Here is a 19,246-nt window from a genome sequence, read left to right as displayed (position 1 = left end):
AGGGCTGTCTCTGAGCCACTGAACCAGATTTTGCTTTGCTGTCAGTGGCGGTGTAACCCAAAGGAGCTGCAGCTGCAAGTTGTGATCACAGTAAAATATCTCCTGTAGGTTGCAGGGAAAACCATTAGGACAAATGTTCCCTCAGCTAGGGAGGCCAGTGGGGAGGCAAGAAAGCTGGGACAGGTTCATGGGCTTTGTTTGGTGGCCTTCACATGGTGGGATGTGCAATAGTTTACACAGCACACAAAGGAAGCTGGTTCTGAAGGGTTTAGGTACTCACAGCGCATCAGCTTTTTGTTTTGGTGTCCAGTGCCTTTGGCAGTCTGCCAGGAGAAAACAAAATCATGTTTCTTTTTCATAAGGTTCCTTCTAGTAAATAGTCAGATTTGATGTTATTTAATAATTCACATGAAACACTAAATATTGTATGTTGTTCTTGGTGCAAGAAAAGCATGCACTTCCCTGCTCTCATAGTAATATTCCTGAAATATCTGTTCCCCGTTCAAGGGACTGAAAAACAAAATTGTGATTTTCACTCATGACCCTTAGCTTTCCATAACATGCATCTTGCCCAAAAACTGAGTGCTATTGTGTGCTTTGAAAAGATGAAAAAGAAAACTCAATTTATCCTTTGCCTGATTAGTCTGTGGTCCGCAAACACATTCCTGTATGCAGGGAAATGACGTGAATAGATGTGTGCTGTTAGTTCACGACCGAGCTTTGCAGCTGAGGATCCTCAGCAGCCAAAAGGTCAAAAGAGAAAGGAAATATTTTTTCAAATAATGCTGCGTGCATTTCCCTGAGGAGCACCAAGTGTGAAAACCATTTAAGCAGCAGCCTCGCGCCTGGCACTCGGCCCCGGCTCCAGGTAGAGACATCTGGATTCCATTCATGCTTTCCCTGCTTAATAGAAACCACCACACAGTAGTTTTTGGGCAGCAGGAGTTTTGTTTCCTCATTTCCTCCCTCTCATTTGTCCTGTGAGCAGATTACATGGACGGCGAGGGCGAGTGGAGCCCCTGGTCGCCGTGCAGCGTCACCTGCGGCAGCGGCAGCCAGAAGCGCACCCGCTCCTGCGGCTACGCCTGCACCGCCACCGAGTCCCGCACCTGCGACAGGCCCAGCTGCCCAGGTAGGAATTGCCCCTGGAACTGCTGCCAGGGGAGCAGGGATGGGTGGAAAGGGGTGGAGAGGGCTCTCTGCACACTGAGCCTGGGGGCTGTGTGCTCCATGGCAAGGTAAGGGTGCTGGTGGGATAAAGAGATTTTCAACGCCGTTTATTCATAGTAATGATGCACTGCTAGATGCAGTCCTCCATCCCCTGGGACTTAAAAGACAAGTACAGGCTTTCTCTAGGTCGTGGCAGTCATTTTTGTGCACAGGTGTTTTGTATTCTAAAGGGTATGGTCTACTCCCTTGAAACAAATTTTGAGCTGTTTAAGGATTTCCAACTGGCTGTGCTGTTACCTCAGTGAGCTCCTGTTTTGCTGTGAAGGGAATGGCATTGCTTGCATTGTGAACAGGGATGAAGAGATGTATAGTTTTGGCTTGAATATATTCAGAAAATACGGCCAAGGAGCCTTGCCTTAGCTCCTACCCATTCACAGGATTTGACATTTTGAAGTGTCCTCACCATCACTCACTTACCATCTTCACTTTGGCAAAATCAGGGCTGAGCACTCAAGCCTACATCATGAAAATTTGAAGCTGCTATGGAAAACTGGTTTTTAAATGTTGCTGTGTGTTTAAATTTAGACCAATTTGTCATGCAGAAGCTGCCACAATGCAGGGGATAGGTGCAAGTTCATTACTTCCCAAGATCAGAGAGAAGTGAAAACACAAGTCGTGGTGGTATGCATTACTCTCAGTTTACTTAATGACTCAGAAAGGCAGAAATTTTTAAGCTAGAGGTCAGGCTTTTTTTAATGGGAAATAAAATGTCAGCAGTGCTGGAGAGGAGACTTAGAAGACTTGGTGAAAGAGTTGGAGAGAAGTTTCTGACTAGCAGATAGATCCATGTCTCCATTGCAAAGCAACAACTGCGAGGCAGTTGAGGGGAAAATGTTTCTGCATGCTCTCATGCATCCAAAAACCTCAATAATAAGGAGTAATTCCAGAAGAAAGCAAGTAACCCCCAGTTATATTCTCTAGTATTTATTACCAGCTAGCACCAAAAAGTGGCAAACTTGAAAGAATATATTATGTCATACAACAGACCTCCAACGATCAGCAAGCAAAATATATTCACTCTTTGATACTGTGCTGACATTTTCGAAATTACAAGGTCAAAGCTCAGCTTCTGCTGTTTATAATTCCAGCAGTGAATTACTGCCTTGTAATGGGTTCTTGGGTATCTATTATTCTACATCTAGTGCTGGAGTTAAGGCAAAACTCTATGATAATTTTGTTGAAAATTGGCCTCAGGCTGTTTTGAAGCTTTGCAAGCCACCATTATGCCCCAGTTCAGGAGATCAGGAGAAAGTTCATTGGCAAGAAGATGGGTGGTGAATAGACTTCATTATTAACCCTATAGTTATCACATACTAAAGATCTTTCAGTTCTCTTTAAAGGCCTTTAATTCAATGGAGAGGAAGGAAAAAAAAAACCTACTTGTGTTAGGCCTGCACAATGCTAGGCCTAAAAATGCTAGGCACCTCAATAGGCTGAACTAAAGCAGCAACAAAAGGATGTTTACTTTGGCAAGATCGTTTTTCTGGCAATGTCTGTGTTTCTCAGCTGGTAGCAAGCAATTAACTGGAGGCTGCTGTTAAATCCTGATATGTTGAGATCCTGATATTTTGTTTTGGCAGCTGTAGGTGATGGGGATGGAATTGCTTGGAGAGGTTGCTTATTTCTTACCTACTCACACCTTTTAACTGCCTGGCACTGGGAGAGACCAACAAGCATCAGTCTTCTTGTACCAGCATCATTCTTCCTTGAGAAATGATTGCCCACATGCAGGGATGAGCTTCCTCACCTGACTTCAGCCCTGTCACCCTGTTTTACCTTATTAACATCTGTCACAGACATCTTTTCATGAAAATCCTTTCATTAGGATTTTTTCCTGCTGAGAAGCTGAGAGGCTTCAGGAACAAAATGTAAACATTGATTATCTGCTGCTGTGGAATGCAACAGGTGCATCTGTGATTGGCCCATGTTGGATGTTTGTAATTAATGGCCAATCACAGCCCAGTTATCTTGGACTCTGTCTGAGACACAAACCTTTATTATTCATTCCTTTCTATTCTTAGCTTAGCTGGCCTTCTAAGATGAAACTTTTCCTTCTATTCTTTTTAGTATAGTTTTAATGTAATATATATCATAACATAACAAATCAAACCTTCTGAACATGAAACCAACATTCTCGTCTCTTCCCTCACCTGAAAACCCCCATGAACACCGTCACAAACGTCACAGGTTCCTTGGTCATTATGGTTTTAAAAGAACAGTCCAGCAGCAGCAGCAGAATGGTTTTCTGCCCAAAGAAAGCACCTTGCAGAGGCTGGGGAGGAAGGGGAGGTGAGTTGGCAGCTGGTTCCATTGTGTTTGAGTGGGGAAGCAGCAGCAGCACTAACTCGTGTTTGTCCTAGGGATCGAAGATACCTTCCGGACCGCTGCCACAGAAGTGAGCTTGCTGGCAGGGAGCGAAGACTTCAATGCAACCAAACTGTTTGAAGTTGGTAAGCAGCCTCGTCAATCCTTCAGTAACAGATAAGAGACTTCCTTAGGATTTTCTTCGTCCTTAGTGGGATGAAGACACTGAGTTTTAGCATTTAGTAACAGCCATTTGCTATCTTGCTCACATTTGTGATTTGAAAATTTGGTTCGGTCAAAGAATCTTTCTCCTCTTAAGTTCTGTGCTTGTTTCATCATAAAAGGGTTATTTGTTGTCCTAATTCAGAAAAGAGCTGTAAGACTCCACAGTAATGGATGGGGAGGAAAATCAAACACTCTTTATTATTTTGATTAAATAGCCTCGAATGGAAGACCCTATAAAAGCATTTTCATTTCATGCAAAAGAGTACAGCTGTCACATCAGAAAAATTGAAAAAAAAAAAAAGACAATGACTTTTATGAGCATGCATTGCTTTTATAGCTCTGTGTGCTGCAGTGGTAGTAGCCAAAGCAAATTTATAGGGCATGGCTTGATTCTGAACTATCTCAAACTCAGTCCAACATCTGCAATGTCCTGATTTCGTCCCTTCAATGAAACCACAGTGTGGCCACTCATAGACACTGGATGCTGGATTAATTGAATAAACAGTGTAACCCAGCACCTCCCTACTGTGGGAGAGCAGAGCACAATAGTTAATGACAGCCAGGATGAGACTCTTTAAGGAGATAGAAAAACAGGAAACAGATCAGTAAGTAAATATCCTGCAAGAATATGTGCTGTAAGAGTTTTAGGTCCCAGTTAGTTTCTCTCCTGCATAGTTCTCTTCAAGCAAGTGTGGAGCAAGATATGCAGGTGGTTTTTGACAGCCCACAGGATGATATAGACACCTTAAATAATGTTTTAGGCAGGAGATGTTTACCTGGATTCTCCCAAGAGTCTTGCAAAATAATGAAGTGCTGGTATTAAATTTGCTGCTCGTCTACAAATCTCTTTAATCCTGGCTATACGTCTTGCCTCTGGCACCATAAACTCCTGCTGATGTACAGCCCCTCTGATTTTTGTCACATATGTCCTTTAAGATCCTGAGTCACTTTTGGCTGCATTTGCCTGATAAGATGTCAATCTCCATGTTTGAGATACTGATGCTTGAAAAGTGAATATCAAATAGAAAAAAGTATTTGTTCTTTAAAGAAAGACTGAATTAGGGTCTAAAATGTACTTCAGAAAGAGTAGTATAGGCCTTGCTTGCCATCTTGGAATCTCTAGCATCATCTGAAACTTAATCCTTCATCATCTGACTGCCATTTTTCCTGTTGAGTGTGTTCTGACTAAGGTTTCTAACTGAAGACTGGCACCAAATCACTGTGATTTCCCCTTTTTCTGCTGCTTACCAGCCCATGGTAGTGTCTCTTGTGCCTCATGGGGATATCAGTAGCTTAGTGAGAATTTGCCAGGTAGAAAAAGTGTCACAGATTCTTACTGGCTCGGTTCTGCCCTGTAACTCAGACTAGCCCTGAAGTCAGTCACAGGTGATTTCTTTGTCTGACAGGACAGCGCAGTGGTACACTGTGGGCAGGGCAGCAAACTGTGACTGCCCTTTCTTTCTGCAGCAGAGCACTGATGCTGTGTCGCCATAGGACACGAAATAACACAACTCAGACACGCAGCTTTCTGATGGTAAAAAGAGAACTTTTTATTTCTTATAGATTTCTAAAAGTGCCAGTGGATTGGAGGGTGACAGTGCCACCTCTCCAATGACCCTGGACAAACCAACAATCTATTAAATTTCTCTCCTTCCATAAAAGAATGCAAAACAATAAGTTATTTACGTAAATTGTGTGAGAAAGTTCATTACAAAAACGTAAACATCAGAAGGCTCAGAAAAACTTTAAAAATCAGGGCAACACTGCTGAACAGCTACACTTGACTCAGCTGCTATCACTGATCACACCAACTGGGATGCTGCTTAATGTATCTTAAGTTTTCATTTCCTGCCCTGAAACAGATACTGATAGCTGTGAGAGATGGATGAGCTGCAAGAGCGAGTTCCTGAAGAAATACATGCACAAAGTGGTCAACGACCTGCCCAGCTGCCCTTGCTCCTACCCCAGAGAAGTTGCCTACAGCACTGCTGAGATCTTTGACCGGCTCAAGAGGAAGAACTTCCGCTGGAAGGATGCGAGTGGTCCGAAGGAGAAGCTGGAGATCTACAAGCCCACGGCGCGGTACTGCATCCGCTCCATGCTGTCCCTGGAGAGCACCACGCTCGCGGCGCAGCACTGCTGCTACGACGACAACATGCAGCTGATCACCAGGGGCAAAGGGGCAGGGACACCCAACCTGATCAGCATCGAATTCTCAGCAGAGCTGCACTACAAAGTGGACATCCTGCCTTGGATCATATGCAAGGGGGACTGGAGCCGCTACAACGAAGCGCGGCCTCCCAACAACGGGCAGAAGTGTACGGAAAACCCCTCAGACGAGGACTACTACAAGCAGTTTCAAGAAGCAAGGGAATACTGAGAAGATTTTCCTTTTCTTCAGATGCTAAATAGCATTCGTTTCCTGGATGCCAAAGAACTGGTGGTGGCTGCTGCACTGGCTCCTCGACAGGGGCCGGTCAGTTCCTTTCTAATGAATGTATATAGCTGTAATATAATAATACATGAGTATTTTTCACAGTGTGTGTAATTTATAAGCACATATCTCTCTGTCTCACACACACCTATTTTTGCATACAGACATACATAAGTCTTGTTCTGATAGGATTTTATACTGCAATAACGTTCGTGTAATAATGTGCATTTCATTTTATTTCCCATCTGTAACCTAATGAAGGGGGTGGGGGGGTAGCTGCCATCACCATCAGGCCCCAAGGCCCCAGCTGAGGAGGCACATACTTAAAAGTTGTTATAAACAATAGGATTGAAGAATGTACTCTTCCATATGGGAATGGTTTACAAGATTAATGCACCTACAGCATCAGTTTTCTCTATAATTGGTTTCATGACCAGTCATATCTAAGGAGGGAAGAATTTTTTTTTGGAAGGGTAATAGTCAAAAGTGAATATAGAAAATCCCTACCGATTTTTCCTCTTGGAATTCTTCCTGTTACCTTCTAGATCAGGTATTTGCAGTCCACCGGGGTAGGCTTGCAGGAAGATGTAGCTGTGGTTTTCCTATGGGCCAGAAAATGTCCTGGTGCAGTGGTTCTGCAAGAGTTCCAAGCAGCCCCCTCCTGGAGACATCTCTGATACGGAGCTGCAGCTGCTGGGGCTTCCAGAGCAGCTGTGAACCTGTGAACTGAGCATTTAAGTCTTTGGAGGAGTGAGGGCAGAGAAGGAATCCATATCAAAGGACCAAAAAGATCACAGTTCCTTCCCAGTTTTTTAATATGAAGAATGTTTGGATCTGCTTGTTTCTTTCTTTTAAGAAAAGGAAGTTTATTATTTTAGAGAACAGTAAAACTGGAATCCACAAGTTCCCTGGGATGAAAGATGCAACAAGCCCTTTTTCCCCATTTTTCTCATGCTGAATGCAATGTCCTACAGCAGAAGCTGTTCTTTAAGGGAAGCTTCCTGGGAGGAACTACTGGTGTCTTAAAGTGTCTTAATTTTTAAAAAAAAGCTAGCATTATTTTTGTAAAGTATTTATTGAATTGTAAGAATGACTCACATGTGGGATGTATCTCTAACATAAAAGGTTTCTGTAGATGGAACTTGATTTCCAAGAACACAACTGTTGTTAGGCAAAGATTTTATTTCCAAATTTTTATAAAGTGCAAGTTTACAAACTGTCATAAAGCAGCTCATATCTGCATTCTGACGAAAGATTAAAGTTACACCCTGGGTAAATAAATACTTACAGTTCCATCCTTTGAAAGACTGCCTTGCTGCAAGTCGGTGTGTTCATTTGGAAAACCAAGGCTAAATGTCACTAGAGAAATGCCTATTTTGGGGTTATGTGGTCTGACACACATTTATGGAACCTCACACAGAGTTACAGCCGACCGGCATCGCCGTCAGCCTGAGCTCAAAGATTCAAGACAGACATAAAAGGCAATTCCCTCTGCTATATACAGGCACACATAGATGACATTTAAGGTCCCTTCCAACCCAAACCCTTCTATGGCTTCCTGTAAATCCTTTCCGTGTCTCTGTTGGCCTCTGGGGTGAGGTTGATTGCAAGCTCATGGATGGAGATGCGCGTGGTGCCCCCGGGCAGGGCCAGCTCTGTGTTGGCCAGCCCAGGTGGTGCCAGCCGGGGGTTCAGAGCCAGTCTGGGCCGTGCACACCCAGTCTGGGCCGTGCTGGAGGCTCTGCCAGCTCTGCTGGGCTGCTCCAGGTCTCCAGGAACGCGGCGGGCCGGGCAGAGCCGCCGCACATCTGCGCCAGCGACGGCTCCGCTGAGGTCACCTCGGCAGCTGGAGAACTTGGCCAAGGCATCCGAGCATCCCACATCCAGGCCTGAGCTGGTGGGGAGGACGTGGATGTGTTCTAGCGCAAGCTGGTAGTAACAAAACATGGTTAGTTGAGAAAGAGGGTAAACAGAGGGATCACCCCTTATTTTTTTTATAGAAACCAGATTTTGTAAATGCTTGCAAGGTCATATGAAGGCGCCACTAGCTCATGGAGCCAGTTAAATTGACAGCAGATGGATGAAAGGCACAAGGAACTCCAGGATCATTTCACAGGGAAGACAGGTATTTTCAGGGAGAAAGCTCTGCTTCTTACTTCACAATGTGGGGAGGGAACAATATTCTCAGGTTTCTCTGGGAGAGATGAGAGCATTGGTCACAATTCATGAAATATAAAACACATCCCTGCCCTTTGTTGGATTAGTAAATTATGGTGCTATTGAGAAATGCTATTACACTATTAATACAGAACATAGCACATAAAGTGTTGGGGAAGAGGAAAAATTATTCTAATAAATGAAATGACGCACAAAGTTTCACTCGTAATTTGCCAAGGCTGGAAACTCTGAGGGAGCCAAATAGCTTCTGATAGGACCTACCAGGTGTTTCATAGGATGAGTCCTGGAGAGCAGATTGAGATAAATAACAGTCTTTATTAAAAGCAAAGTCTGTCCTCCTTCATAATAAATTATGATCCATTTTATTTTCTGTTTTCTTTATCTCCTTTCCAGTGACCAAAACTGTACATCAAAAACCTTTGTGTAGTAGACTTTAGCAAGGAGATGGAGGGTACCATGGCCAAATTCAGCTCCAAATTTAAGTACAGAACTCTTCCTATTAGAGCAAGGCCCAAGGAAGGGATTGTGGCTCCCATTCCCAGGCACAGGGCGGTGGTGAGGAGAAGATGTTGTTATGTTTCTTACGTTGCCACAGAAAAGACATATTGGAACACTCAACCAAAGACATGGGGGGGGATTGAAACAAGCATAACTGAGCAGGGAAACTGAAACAAGGAACCAGTCAAGTCATCCAACTTATTTTTAACCCTCGATCAATCAGCAGATACAGATTAGAGCACGGCTTCTGAGTCAAGTTGGTGGGAATGAATCAAGCTGGCACAGCTGCTGTGAAAGATGTGTGGAGCAGTGCCCCGAGGCAGCCATAAATGGATTGAATTGTACCTTTGATGGTTAAAAGGATGAGTGGGCCTGGCTTCACATTGCCCGGACAGCTGCTGAGCACAAAATTCCACTAACATAACCCACAGTGATGCATATGGGTTATAGGACAATATAGAGAAAACCAGAACCATGCACACATCGACGAATCCCCACAGCCCTGCATTAGTTACCAGCTGCTTTTCCCCCCTCCTGCTGTGCAGACTGGTTAGCACTGTCAACACAAGACATTCTTTGGAAAAATGCTGGTGAGCTCGTGGGGCTGTTCCAGATACAGCCATCACACTGAGGTTGTGGGGCTGGCTGCAATGAGCTGCTGATGCACCTGACACATCTGAGTGGAGCCAGCTGAAGGCAGGAAAGGGGGAAATTTACCTTTTCCTCTTGAGGAATCTGCCCTGCTTGAATGGCAGGGCCTTAATGCCACGGTGTCTTATTTGTGGTCAGGAGGGAAGGCAGTGAGGAGGGGGAGCATCAGCAGGAAGACCACCAAAATGAACATGACACTTTTCCCAGCAAACTGGAGGGAGTGTGTGTTGCCACCTGGCCCCGTGGCATTTCTGTGCCAGCTGAAGGAGCGTGTGTTTTTCTGTCACCAATTTCCCGCTTCTTTACCTTTGTAACTTGCAATGGAAAAATGTGTGGGCAGTTTCCATTATGCCTGTGCTGTTTCAGACAAATTAAGGGGTTGGCTAAGAAATCGCTGGTTTCATATTTCATACAGAAAACACACACATGCTTATATTTATATGTCTATGTAAATTAATTTAGGATATCCTCTAGTCATGTGCTGTACAGCAGTGCCTGCAGGAAGGGTCCCAGAGCAGAGCACTTCCTTGCCTCCTGCACAGGGCATGAGGCTATTTTTGCACTTGCACAGGGGGTAGAAGGGCCAGGAGGCTAAAATGGCAGCAGTCATTCTTCAGCTCTGCCCCTTACGAGTGGCAAGTTTATTCATTTTTCCTTTTCAGCTGCTCTGCTAAAGCCACAGAGGCCTTTTATGACCATGTTAATTTTCTATCAGTTCAGGGAGTTATAAAGTTTTTCTTTATTTATTCTCTATCACAAAAAGGATCTGGGAGTGGAGGGGGATTTTTAAGCATACATAGAAACTTTTCATTCAGTACATTGCACAATTTACAAGGGGTTCAGAATGTTATATTCTGGAAGTGATAGCAGTATTGCACAGGTCAGAGCGGCCAAACTGAGCACAGCTAAGCGTGGGTGGCTCTGGTCTTCAGAGAAGTGCTTAGATAATATTTCCTTTTTAAAACTGGGCAAACAGCATTACACGTGTTAAATGTCAGAGCTTGCTGTTTATTATGGGTCTGAGCAACGCTTTGCTTACAGTGGAACAGTGCTTCACTTATGGATTTCAGGAGGACTCTGGTAAGGCTCCGAAACATGCCTGGAGCAAGAGACAGCATGTGCACACCATGGTGGTGGATACAGGATGTGAGTCAGAAGGTTTGGGGAGCAGAGAAGGCTTGGGAACCAGTTCCCAGTCCAGGCACCATATTCCAGGCTGGTTCCTGCCTCTGCACAGCTGTGCTTAACCCATTTGCTGTGCTTAGCCCATTCCCTTGTCCCCAAATCCAAGCTGCAACCATTCCCCTTTCCACACTTCCCAGGGGCAGCTCTTGAGGGGATGCTGTTGAGCCATGAAACACAGAACTGGGACACAGCTGGCCTTGGAAAAGCCCCATCTGCCTGGTAGGGCTCCCTGAGCCGGGCGGGGAAATGGGAGAAGTGCAAATGAGCTGCACCATGCAGACACAGGGATTCCTGTATCCACTGCTTCTGGCAGAGCTTACCATCAAGCACTCAACGGGGAGCACCTTCTAATCACAGTGCAGCCAGGATTAATACACCTCCTGCCTGCCAAAAATGAGGGCAAACCTTGAGCAGCCTTGCAGCACTGCTGCAGCTCCTGTTACCCCAAAAAGGACAGGGGATCCAGCCTGGCATGATATCTCCATCCAGGAGCCAGCTCCCACCAGGAAGCAGAAGCACAGCTCCATCTCATGTGCAAATGTCCCAGCTATTCCAGTACAACCAGCAAATGACAACTTGGAGAAACAGCAAGGTCTGCCACTAATGCCCTGCAGCAGTAACTACATCTGAATATCCTGAATTCAGTGCATCAGTTGACCTACACATCTCTCCTCTTACAGCCTGCCTGGGAAAAACCAAGAAAGAGTGTGGAAACAGGAGGAGTCTCTGGGTTGAGAGGATGCAGTGACAGGAATGGGAAGAACCTCCGGCCAGTGTGGGGAGGAAAGAACAGTGCATTGAATTACAACATGGCCTCATCAAGGGTGATCCCAATTTAAATCAGCCTGTGGATGATGATATCCTGAAGGAGGGTGCTCTCAGAGAGGGGCAAGTCAAAAGGAACAAAGCAAGACTTGAAAAGGAGCTGAGCAAAGAAAACTCAGCATCTATGTCCAAAGCAGGATTTCCCTTGCCTGGCTGTCCACAATGGAGCCATTCCCCAAATATTTCACCATGTGTTAAATCACCACTAGGTACACAATCCCAGAAAAGCCCAATAGAAGGTGCAGCTGGTAGGTGTAGGGGAAGGAAACATTCCTGAGCTGTTTTCCTGAGTGACAATGCCCACGATCACACACTCGGAGAGGCCGCAGTGTCAGTGGTGGCTGCACCACAGCTCCCAGCTGCCCACTGCAGCCCCATGGCAGTGGTTAACCTTGACACATAACTGTGTTTTGCCCTTGCCCATAGCGGCACAGCTCTCAGTACTCCTGTAATTTAGTGTGGCTTTGCTCACAAGGCCAAGCCCCTCGCTCTGACCCCCAGGCCGGCGGGTTTGCCCCCTCCCAGCACCACTGGCAGCACAAGGGGACACTGGCTTGGGTCTCCCTTCCCACAGGAAAAGGGGGACCTGGCCTCCTCTTCCCAGCACACAGACAGGAGGCTCCCAGCCACTGGAGCAGCACAGGCTGGAGGTGGGGAGGAAGCTGACTCAACCTCAAACACAACCGCATCCATCCCTGCTAGGTGGGTGGCCTGGCTGGAAAGGCCGGGATTGCCCCATGGATTCCCTCTGTGAGCCAGAGGAAAGGCAGGGAGCTGAGTGTGCAGCACTGGTGGGGAGCCCCAGAGCTGTGCATTTTAGATCCAGCTGTGTGCCAGAGCCAGCACTGCCAGTCTGAATCTCAGTCCTGGTGTGGAGGCAGCACCCAGAGAGCTGCACAGGGAGCTGGGCCCAAAGGAACACATGGAAGGAGAGCCCAGCTTTGATGTCTAAGTCACTGTCAGGATGTGTTTGGTCTGCATTTGAAAGGAGGTGAGGCCAGACAATTCCAGCTTTAGAAGAGGAATCTGCAATGCCAGGGAATCCCACTGGATTATCTGCTCCATCTGACACTTCCAGGCTGGCAATTCTACCATGAGCTCTTGAACAAAGTTCGAGTAGGGCAGACCAAATTGAATAAAACTGTGAGGTTTTTTTCTTCCCATGAAGATCCACGTATTTCTCCCACAGATTGCATTCTGCAAAACTTCCCAATGCTTCCAGCAGATGTAGAGCTGCTCTCCAACATCTTCAAACCCAGAGTCCTCCAGAGAGAATCATGGTTTGGGTTGGAAGGGAGCTTAAAGCTCATCTAGTTCTGCCCACCCTCATCTAGTTCTGCCCACCCACAGCTTCCACTGCACCAGGTTGCTCACAGCTCCATCTAACCCAGCCTTGAAAGGTTAATTGGCAGCAAAACCTAGAAGGAAACAGCAGCAGACCCTTCTGAACCATCCATCCCAGCTTTCCTGCTCACTGGCTGAGGATTTCAGGTCAGGCCAGGTGTGGACTTCAAATAAAGGCTTGAAAGCCTTCTCTGGGAGACACTCATCCAATATGCTTGCTGCCAACCCTGGGGCACAGGGGACAAGTGACAGCCCCTCTCCTAGCACAAACTTGCCCTGTGCTGGCTTTCCAAAGGCCTCACTGCATCCCTGCACTCTCAGGTCTGGCAGCACCACTGGCATTGCCCACCACTGGCCACTGCATGGCCCCTATTCCAGGATACTTCTCATGTCAGATTTTTATCTTTTTTTTAATGGGAAGAGAGACAAATCCAGACCCCCTGTATGAAGACAATTTGTCTCTTCTGGGTGAGTTCCAACAAGAGGAGTGTACTTTATACATATGGGCTCGCTTTCATGTTTGATTGCTGGACTAAGACCACATTGTTGTCCAGCTCAAGGGAGGGAGAAAAAAGAGAAAAAACCACACAAATCAGGAAAGCATTAGGTAGACTTAGCTCAGAATACATCTTCTGACCAAATGGAGAGCAATGCTTTTTATAATTAGACTGTCTGCTGGGAGTCAAACAAAGCAAATGGTGATCTTTCAGTGCTGTGGGAGCCATGCAGTCCCCAGGAGATGGTCACACCTTCCCCACAGCATTAGCTGTCATCCCTGAACAGGTTGTGAAGGGAGGCTGTGGTTTAGAAAACCCTCAGAAGGTCTTGAACTGCATTGCAGTTCCAAATGCCATTCCTCAGTCACAGAATCCCAGAGTGGTTGGGATTGGAAGGGAATTAGAGATGACCCAGTTCCACTCCCTCTGCCACGGGCAGGAATATCACCCCCAGAACAGGTTGCTCTGGCCCCCATCTGTTGGAACTCAGCACATCCCTCTGGGTGTCCAGAGTTGCCGAGGACCCTGTCAGGGGGCTTGGAGACCCTGGCACACAGCCAAGAGCACCTGGGGATTTGATTTTCACCCTTGGAGCAAGTTACCAACTTTGTATGAGGACATGAAAGTCACACAGATTTGAATAGTATAATAATAAAATTATCATAGGGTGAAAATGTAGATTTTAGGATTTTTGGTATGGGGGTTATGGAGACAAGGTGGAGGAAATTTGGCATGTCTAGCCTTTCTTCTTCTTCTTCTTGGTCTCCATTTTCTGCAGTGATGTTGGCACTTTGGGATTGGTTTAGAGTAGAAGTGCACCGTCTAACATAGGTGATAGATATTAGGAATTAAGTGTAAATCTGTTATACGTAGTTTGTAGTATAAAAGGACAACACCACCTCAGGGGCGGTCAGAGTGCCTGTGGCTGCTTTGCTGAGCAGATCTCCACTGGGCAGAAAGAAAATTTTATAGATAAGAATTAATAAACAACCTCAAGACTGAAAAGTGAAGAGTCCAGACTCGTTCCTCAGTTGCTCAGGCCGAAGCAGAGACATCCAGAGCATCTCAGGGTAGCAATTAACAACAGCAACCCGAGAGAGCCATCCACCCTGGCCAATCAATGCAGGAAGACAAGGTGTGAAAACAAGCCCTGACTAGTCAAAGAGTGTTTGAACATCATCTTCAAATTTGCACAAGGTGAGCATTTGTGTTTGGCACTAAAGGGACAGCGGCACAACCAGCAGGAGAGCAGATCCAGTGAGTGGGACTGTACCAAACACTGGAGGGAAAACACTCTGTACTGACATATAACATCAAAGAGTAAGTGATTCTGTCCTTCAGGTAATGTTTCTTTCAACAACAACCTTTTTATGTAGTGGGAGTGGCACAAGTGGCATTGAAACACACAGGCACAGCGAAGGGAGCTCGAGCCTGACACCCACATTTCTGCTCATGGCAGAAGCAGTGGGCACACAAAGGGCAGAGCCTTTGACCCCCAAAGCCAACAGCAAGGCCCAAACCATCCCTAGCCCAGCCTGTTTTTTCAGGAATCTACTCTTTACCAAGAAGAAACAAGTAAACATTTTCCATCCTCTTCTCTTCCTAGACATTAAGCAAGAGTAACTTGTAAATTGCTTCCAGCAACTTCGAGACAACAAGGGAACAAACAACTTTCAACAGGCATTACACTCATTGCTTCACACGAAAACAATTATGAGGCTGAAGGGATCCTGACAGGCAATTGGAAAACAGTCCTTTTTATGCTAAATTTACTGTATTTTAGTCCAATTTTCCATGATTTAAAATGTGCGATGCAATAAAGGGCTGGAATGCCTTCTTTTGTTGTCACAATATTTCACACCCAAGGTCTCAGAGCACTTTTGTGAATCAACCTCTGCAATACTTTTGCAAAGCCAATGGTTTAGGAAGCAGTGAACTGGAAATAAAGGGCAGTTTCCAGAGCTGTTGGTGGTCACAGAGGAGCCTTAAAAAAAAAAAGGAAAAACAAAAACAAAGCTTCATCCCAATATTTGGACTCCCTGATCTCATGCCCTCCTTGGGCAGGTGTCTGCTGACAGCATCCCAGATCTCCTCACCTGGAGCTGGAGCTCCTCACATGCATGTCCTGGCTGCACTGCATCCCAGCAATGGAAGAAATGAGGAAAGAAGGATGAGATGGGTTCATGGAGGGAAGAAAACATAGGAAGTGAAACACTGCACATTTTGCAGTATTCCAGATTCTTCCTGTGAAGAAAACAGTGTCCACTGCCTCCTGAGCAGGCCACAGCTCAGTGGAACCATTTGAGGGTCCCAGTTCAATTCCTCTGGATAAGCTGCAAAAGCCAATTGTAACCAGCACTGTGGACAAAGGGCTCAAAGCCTGAGCAGACAGGAGACTGGGCTGGTTTGGGGGATCCCACACACATATGGGGGAGTATTTTTGTAACTCCATGCAGAGGAAATTGCTTGTAACCATAGGCCATGGTTTTTCAGGTTCTTTAGATTATCAGCACATAACCAAATATTTTCAGGGTTAAGCTGTTAGCTTAACTATATGCCTAGTGCAGAGCCTTTCTTGAGATAATTCACAGAATCCTGGAATTGTTAAGGTTGTAAAAGACCTCCAAGATTATCAAGTCCAATCTTCAACTGAATATCTCCGTGTCCACCAAACCATATCCTCCACCATTGGCACAATCTCTGGTCAAAATGGGGAAGGAGTTGAGGCCTTTCTACTGACACAGACTTTCTCAGTATGTTAAAGCCAGAATCAGTGATGTACCAAGGCTTTTTATGAGCCACAGTCAGCCCCTACACAGGGGGACACGCCAGGCTTAAGCAGCAGGATCACAACCATACCTTGGTGTGCTTCTCCCTACTTATAATGTTTCTATGCCACTATTAAAAAACATCTTTAAGTCCCTCTTGGGAATCTCAACCCAACAAATATTCATTACCTAATTTCCCCATAGCTTTTAAAGCATGATAGTAATATTAGGAAAATTCAAGATGTCAAGAGAATGAACCTTGCTGAAGTCAGAGAGGAAGGGCTGTGGCAAAACTGGGACCTGATTGCAAATCCCTTTTCCCATAGAGGTCCATATTTACTTCCAAAAGCATAAGCACTACTATGAAATATCACTGAAACACAAATTATATTAATGCTGACATTTCTGAAGATTCCAGTAACTGAGTCTCATGTCTACCAGTGGTTTAGACAGAAACTGAGCACCACCAGGGCGTGCCAGGCAAAATCCAATTTGTGCAACGTTGAACACTGTCCACACCTCAAAGCAGCACACAGACAAGTCCTTCAAAGAACTGGGAATGGGTGGATGCAGGCAGTGCAGATGGTGCAGGGTTTGCCCCTCTGCAATGTGCCACTCACAGATTACACCTTGTCCTGCATCCAGGAGGGCTTTGTTCTCTCTGGGGTGAAACCTCAGCCTTCAATTTGTTCAATGCAATTGCAGAAGCTGAAAGGGTGAGGCACAAAGCCAGTTGTGTGAGCACACACATGATGGAAGCACACCGGACATGAATTCCCTCACAGGGGATTACTTGGGTCCCTTTGGATGGGCACAGGTTGGGACACAGCCATCACCTCCCCCCTGGTGCCAGGCAGCGCTCAGGCAGACAGTCTGTCCTCCAGCCCCTTCTAAAAGATAAATTAGGAAATGGGAAAGAGAGGGGAAGGGGGATGAGTGCTTGTGAAGCTCCCTCAAGAGCAGCTGCAGGCACAGGACACCTTGCAGCACACAGCCTGCAAACAGTGCTGTCAGTGGGATGCAGAGCTCACAGCAGCAAGGGCTGCAGCACGTCCTGGCTCCAGCTGGGCAGTGTTCTCCTGACCCCTCTGCTCAGCAGGCTGCAAAGCCTTCCCTGGGATTAAACACCTGCCGGACCATGGGAGCCACAGCAGGACAGGGGGCTCCTGGCCAGGACAGGTTCCTGCCTCTCCCCTGCACTGGGCTGATCCGCTGGCTTGTGCTTGGGAAAAACAAGGATGGCCATGTGTGGCAGTCACATTCTCTGGACAGAGAGAGACATAATTCTCTGTCTCAGGGATTTTTTCCTGGAGAAGCACAGGGAGAAGAAAGAGAAAACAATTCTTATCTGTATTCTCTGCTCCTGTCGTTTTGCACATATGGAATGTGTTAGGAAGATTGTTTACCTGAAGTGATTTGTCAGTTGGATTCTGCTGAGGATTGTTTTGATTCCTTGGCCAATTGGGTCAAAGCTGTGTCCTGGCTGTCTGGAGACAGTCACATTTTCTTCAGTATGTAATTTGGTATAGTACAGTGTAGTATCTCTTCAATAATGTAATAAATTATAGTTTAATAAAGAAATGTTCAGCCTCCTGAATCAATGGAGTCAGATGCCAGTCATTTCCTTGGTTCCTGCATTTCACAATACCCATGGAGCAGCACCAGGGCAGAGAAAAGGGGGAGCAAACACCTGCAGGTGCTGCTTCTGCTGCTGTGGCAGAGGTGTCTTGACCTCAGAGAGAAACCTGCTTTATCCCCACAGGGTCTGGAAGGGAATAAAACCTTAAAATCAGCTTCCAGGGCCAGCTGTTCCCTTACATCACCTTTGCTCATAGGTTTCCATCCCACACCTGGACTGCCTTTCATGACGGAGGTAGACCCTCAGAAAACCAGCCAGGGGTTGGATGCCCTTTGTTCTCCTCACTCAGACTGTCTCTTTTCCTTACCCCCTGCCTCCAGCCAGATGTGCTCAGTGCCTCTCTCCTGCCAGCTTTTGCCTTCACCCTGGTGTTCATTCAGCAATTCAATTCAGGAAGCTGATCCAGCTGAAATCCTCAGCGAGGAAAGAAAAAGAAGCTTCCAACCAGAATATAAGCACTGCCTTTGAACACATACACAAGAAAACCTTCCTAATTTGCTTTTAAAAAAATAGAAGAAAGAAAGTGATTGAAGTGTCTTCATAAAAATTTCCTTTTATGTTGAAGAGAAGTGCCATAAAAACACCAACCTTCTAACACCATAAATTGAGTTGTAGAGGAGATGATGCCTTTACCAAAAGAGGCTGTATGGAATTCATCACTGGTTCACTCTTTTAAAATAAATCAGCTGGCAAAGTTGTGACATGACCTACTTAATTTGTTGTCCTGAAAGTTGATGAGCATTTAAAATTTGTTCCCAAAGCCTGGAAAATGAGAGAAGGGGGGGAGTGCAGGCACTATATCCAAACCCCTGAGCTGAGATGCTGCCTTCTTTCAGACACTGCAGGAGTCAGTGGCTGCAGCAGCAATGCTGCTTGGGAGGGGAAAAATTGGCTCCAGTGGCCCTCACAAGGAGATCCAGTCATCATCCTAACTTAAAGCTGTTCTAGCAGAGATTTGTTACATATATCTTGAGAAGCTTCCACTGATGGAGATTTTACTCCACACATGAGCAAGCCATCTTCCACACCACTAAGTTTTTTGCAGAAACCTCCACCCTTTTCTGCAGGTGACAGACACAGTGAGCAGCACCTTCCCTCTCTCCATGCCCTGCTGGAGCTGGAGTCTGTCACTGTCCCACACCCTTAACCTTGTAGTTCCTTGCACTTTCTCTCTTGCTCTCTTCTCACTTCCCCATTTTTATTCCCTTTCCACAAAATGTGGAACCCAAACCCATTGGGGCTTTCTCTGCCAGGGTACAGTTTTGTGGACAAGTTTTTGTCCCAGTGCACCACAGGCCCAACACACCCCTGCAGGTGTTGCAGGTTCAGTTCATGTCAGCTTTGGAAAACTATCCACAACTCACTCAGAATCCATTTGCCTCTGTTATTATTGTCATAACCTAAGACTATACAGACTTACATATCCAAAAAACAACAAAAATATTCAAAAAACATTTTTAAAATATCC

General features: G+C 45.9%; 1 protein-coding gene across 1 annotated transcript in view; it reads left to right on the top strand.

The window, feature by feature from the left end:
- The window catches only part of ISM1 (isthmin 1), a 44,405-nt gene extending 36,931 nt beyond the window's left edge, over positions 1–7,474 (top strand). Inside the window, exons 5-7 of the mRNA XM_059467206.1 lie at positions 989–1,132; positions 3,591–3,680; positions 5,622–7,474. Of these exons, the coding sequence (XP_059323189.1) occupies positions 989–1,132; positions 3,591–3,680; positions 5,622–6,139 (752 nt within the window). The 3' untranslated portion in view covers positions 6,140–7,474. The remainder of the gene's footprint in view (positions 1–988; positions 1,133–3,590; positions 3,681–5,621) is intronic.
- Positions 7,475–19,246: the final 11,772 nt, after the last annotated feature.

This window comes from Ammospiza nelsoni, chromosome 3, assembly GCF_027579445.1.
Source record: "Ammospiza nelsoni isolate bAmmNel1 chromosome 3, bAmmNel1.pri, whole genome shotgun sequence".
In the NCBI taxonomy this organism is placed as follows: domain Eukaryota; kingdom Metazoa; phylum Chordata; class Aves; order Passeriformes; family Passerellidae; genus Ammospiza; species Ammospiza nelsoni.
Note: the sequence above shows the minus strand (reverse complement) of the source record. Positions and strands in the feature narration are given on the sequence as shown.